The 4,723-nt window shown below is 35.5% G+C and overlaps 1 protein-coding gene across 1 annotated transcript; it reads right to left on the bottom strand.

Moving 5' to 3' along the window:
- Window positions 1-753: 753 nt before the first annotated feature.
- Window positions 754-4,332, bottom strand: LOC124835394 (receptor-like protein 7). Its single transcript, XM_088108218.1, has one exon. It carries the CDS (start codon window positions 4,130-4,132, stop codon window positions 929-931), a length of 3,204 nt encoding a protein of 1,067 aa, XP_087964344.1. The 5' UTR covers window positions 4,133-4,332; the 3' UTR covers window positions 754-928.
- Between the last annotated feature and the right edge of the window lie 391 nt (window positions 4,333-4,723).

Here is a 4,723-nt window from a genome sequence, read left to right as displayed (position 1 = left end):
TTTTAACATAAGTTAATAATATATGTAGATTGATTTAATATATAAACGTAATTGTTATATTATTTAAAAGATCACTTAATAATTATATTATAAAATATAAAACAGAAATGAAAATTGTATAAAAAATATTTCTTTAAATATAAATATAAGTTTTATAATATATATATATATATATATATATATATATATATATATATATATATGTGTGTGTGTGTGTGTAATTAACTTTTAAAAGTTTATTTATTTAAGAACCGTAGATATGCTTCTTCTAAAAATATTATTTTTAAGATAATAGATAAACACGATAATAAAAATTATAAATACTTTTTTAGTTTAAAAATCCTTTTTCAAAATTTAGTTTAAACGAATAAAGGAATGCCATGAGTGATATACCAACAAGAAGCATTTCAACTTATAACTAAATTCTATACCATGCGTAGTCTTCTTCACTGTGTCAATCCCTCCTCCAATTCGAGCCGCCGGAGCAGGAAATCCTCCGTCATTAACATCGGAAATCGCAATACAGATGAGATTTCCATAGTCTGCGACGGCCTTCACCGTTTGCGGCGAGTTTACTGTTGTTTCAATTGTAATCAGTGTTTAGTTTCTATGCAGTTTTCTGTTTGTGAACTCTCATTATTAATTTGAAGAACCGACATATCTCGTTTTTAACTATGTCTTTTCATTATGATGGTGATTAACAATGTGTTCACATCATCATTTCATTTTTCTTCAAGTATATCGGTTATTGAATGAAAACACAATCATATATGTAATCCCTAAACCACCCTAATATCCTTTAGGACTTATAATCTTAGAGTATTTCAAGATCACATCATGCACTGTTCTTATTTTCTGTACATACTTACATAAAATATGAAATCAATCCATAATAGTCAATGTAACTGAGAAATGGAGTCCCTTGTGACTAAGGCCTCCACCTTAATACTTGATAGCTTTGTCCTCCACGGGTTTCGTATTCAAGATTCAGTTGTGGGAAGATGCCGCACAGAATTGAGTCCACACGCTTCCAGTACCTTTCCCTCCATTTCTTCCAAAACAGTAGGGGAACAATGAAAAGTCCGAGGCCTAAAACAAACCCCAATTCAGCCCTCAAAATATTTTCACCAGTTGCGTGCGACCTTGCATTTGCTGAGGTTGACAGCCCAGGTATTTCATCACTACAGTTTTTAGTCAAAGGACTTCCACATAAATCTGCATTACCAGTATAGGAAGATTGGTCAAATGTTTGAAGTTGCCTACCTACAGGGATTTTTCCAACCAGACGATTAGATGAGAGGTTCAAGACTGAGAGGAAATTTAAAAGTTCAAGATGTGTGGGAATTTCACCACCAAGATTGTTGCTTGACAGGTCCAATGACTCAAGCTGTGTTAAATTCCCTATAGATGAAGGGATTTGGCCTGTTAAACAATTATGAGACAAGTTGAGAGCATAAAGTCCAGTAAAATCCATAAGCTCTTTAGGTATTGTTCCATCAAAATTGTTGGATGAGAAGTCAACAGATGTGACGAGATTTAGGACTTTAACAAACTCCAACTCCAAACCTTTGATTGTAAGTGTCACAGAATCCTGATAATATATACCACCAAATGTAAGGACATCAGATCCTATGTCATTGAACTTTGATACATGATGATATTCGTCAAGCTTCATAGCCTTCCATGTTTTGAAACATTTTCCTGGAAGTAAACCACTAAATCTGTTCAAAGCCACATCAATAATTTGAAGCATTGGCCAAGTTCTGTTAGCATCAGGACATTCAATGTGACCACGAAATTTGTTTCTCCTCAAAACCAGGACACGAAATGTGGATATTGAATTTAAGAAGTATGGAAATCCATCATCTACCGCATTGTTTCCAAGATCAAACACCTCTAATGATGAGCAATTTTCTAGGGATTTGGGAATTGGCCCCTTCAATAGATTACTATTGAGATTCAGAGTCCTTAGAGCACAAGATACTGGAAACGTATCTGGAATGCTGCCACTAAACTTGTTGTGTTGCAGATTTAATACCTTAATTGTCACACTCTTTGTTAAGCACTCAGGAATTCTCCATTCGAAGTTATTATAAGAAACATCCAGAACTATCAGCTGTGAACTATTGCACAAGAATTGAGGAATACTCCCAGATAAATTATTTTTGGACAGAGACAGAAAAATTATGGAAGACAGACGAGTATCAACATCTGACGGAATAGAAAAACTGAAATTATTGCTTGAATAGTCCAAATAAATGGCATGCACTGGAAATATTTGAAGCTTCCCTTGGAGTTGGTTAGCATGAAGGTCAAGGAGCCTCAGATTCGAACCAGTGTTCTGAACAGATCCTTCTAAACTGCTGAGAAAATTGTGAGAAAGATTTAATTCAATTAGAGAGTCAAGTTGCCATATCCATATTGGTATAGATCCTCGAATATGGTTACTTGAGAGGTCTAGAGTGACTATTTTGGATTGGTTTCTCAAAAAACTGGGGAACTGTGTCAGATTGCAGGAAGCCAACTCTAAACTGCCCATATTGTGGAATGAAGATACAAAGCCTTTATCCGTCTCATTTGTCTCCACTGACAAGTTGTTATGTGAAAGGGCTAGTGTAGTTAGATTTTCAAGTGTCTTAATGTCATCTAGCTTCAATGTGTCATTTAACTTGTTTAAAGATAGTTTGAGGACATTCAGTGATCTGAGATTAAAAATAGATAGAGGAATGGGCCCTTCTAAATCATTACTACTTAAATCAAGGATCTCTAAGACGGAGGATGAGATATTTGAAAATTCATCAAGCTGGCCATGGAAATGGTTGTTGGAAAGTTGAATGCTTTGTACCAATGGAAGTGCAAAAAGAGAAGAAGGGATGTTTCCATCAAATAAGTTGTCCTGTAAATCAATTTGGACCAGCTCTCTTAGGCCTTCCAAGTGAACATAAGTGATTGAACCTGTGAATTTATTGTGTGATAAGTCTAAATGCGTGAGATTCCTGGAAATATTCAACAATGGAATTTGACCACTGAAGTTATTTATCGACAAGAGCAAAGAAGTGAGTTTCTTGAGTCCTGACATTGAACTGGGTAGTGTTCCGTTAAAATGGCAATTAGAAAGATCTAAGATGGATAACTGCCTAAGATTACCTATAGAAGCTGGCAATGCTCCTGAGAACCTTGTGTGACTCACAATTAATTTCTGAAGGGAAGAATTCGGAGGCAATTCAGGCAAAGATCCATTAAGATCATAGTTGAATGACAAGTCTATGTCGGACAATGTTGCCAACTGAAAGATCTTATCAGGAAATACTCCTGTCAATTCACAGAAACTAAGATGAAGGGTTGTTAAATTTGGAAAATCGGCAAAGGTTTCTGGCACCGGGGATGATAAGTTGTTTTGGTCAAGACGAATGATTGATAGGTTTCGAAGTCTTGTCAGGGAATGATCAAGGGGTCCTGAGAGATTGCAGTTGGACATGCTCAGCTCCTGCAGGCTATGTAGCTGCAACAAAGCATTGCTCCATTCATTTCCCTCACCTGATACACTTACACCATCCATATACAATTGTCTAATCATGGTGAAGTTTTTGACAAGCATTTGCAGATCTGTTTTTTCAAGTTTCAGCGGTCGCCCAATCAAATAGGAAAGAGAAGAGATATCAAGAGTTACCAACCTTGTAAGGGAAGAAATCTCTGTTGGAACATGGCCCACAAAACCAGCATGAGACAAATTCAGATATGTTAAGTTCTTCAACCTGCTGAATCCAGATGGTATCTGAGAACTGAAGTTATTAACGGACAAATTCAGTATCCTGAGACTTTGCAGGTTGAAAAGAGTACTTGAATTGTCAAATCCACCATTGATTGATTCTCCATTCAGGTCAAGGCCAATAACATGTCCCTCCTTATCACAGGTTACACCTGTCCACTTACAGCAATCCACGCTTGAATTCCAGAACACAAGTTTGTGAGATTTTTCTTGCTCGAATATTAGGCTGTTCTTCAATTTTAGCAATGACTGTTGTTGATCTTCAACAATCTGACCAGAAACCCCGGTGAAATAAACAGTGTGGTGTATCCAGAAGGAGTAGCATAATATGATGAAAACGAAAGGACATTGGGAAATTCTCATTGGAGTCTACTGAGAAAGACACACAATGAACTTAAAAACAAAGGCTGAAGAAGGAAACAGGCTAATTAATGATAGCTAATGGCCCCTTGTTTTCCAGTGTTTATCTTCCGATGCAATTTGCCAACGAAATGTCATCAAAAGTATTCTTAAATTTTATTTTCTAAGTTAGCAGAGCCATACAACTTATATCCAAGACTATTTGATTCAAGTAAGATATTATTTAGGTTTAATATTAAATTTAAACACTCTAACTTTACAATTTTTTTAATTTGATTTTTCCACAATTTTATTATGCAATGTTGGTTCATTCGTTGTTGTAACATTAAATATTTGAGAAAAATACACAGACGTCAACGTGAATGTATTAATGTGATTGTGCATCGAACTGACAATTACCAAAAACCAGATAATATACAACTATAACTAAACCTTGTATTACAGTGTTTGATTATGATCCAACGAACGGTGACAGGAAAAGTTGAGTGAGAAAGTGTAAGATGGTTGAAGAGAGAGTCAAAGCAAACCGCGTCTTCCACAGGAACCACTTTTCTTTTCTTTTCTCTTCTCTCTTTGTTTCTAATTTTCATGAAA

Source organism: Vigna umbellata, chromosome 3, assembly GCF_029865625.1.
Source record: "Vigna umbellata cultivar VRB3 chromosome 3, Vumbellata_1.0, whole genome shotgun sequence".
NCBI lineage: Eukaryota > Viridiplantae > Streptophyta > Magnoliopsida > Fabales > Fabaceae > Vigna > Vigna umbellata.
The sequence above is the reverse complement of the archived record's forward strand: the minus strand, read 5'-3'. Positions and strand labels throughout refer to the sequence as shown.

What these genes read in the sequence shown, in the direction of transcription:
- LOC124835394 (XM_088108218.1), bottom strand. Translation starts at nt 4,132, where the DNA reads ATGAGAATTTCCCAATGTCCTTTCGTTTTCATCATATTATGCTACTCC.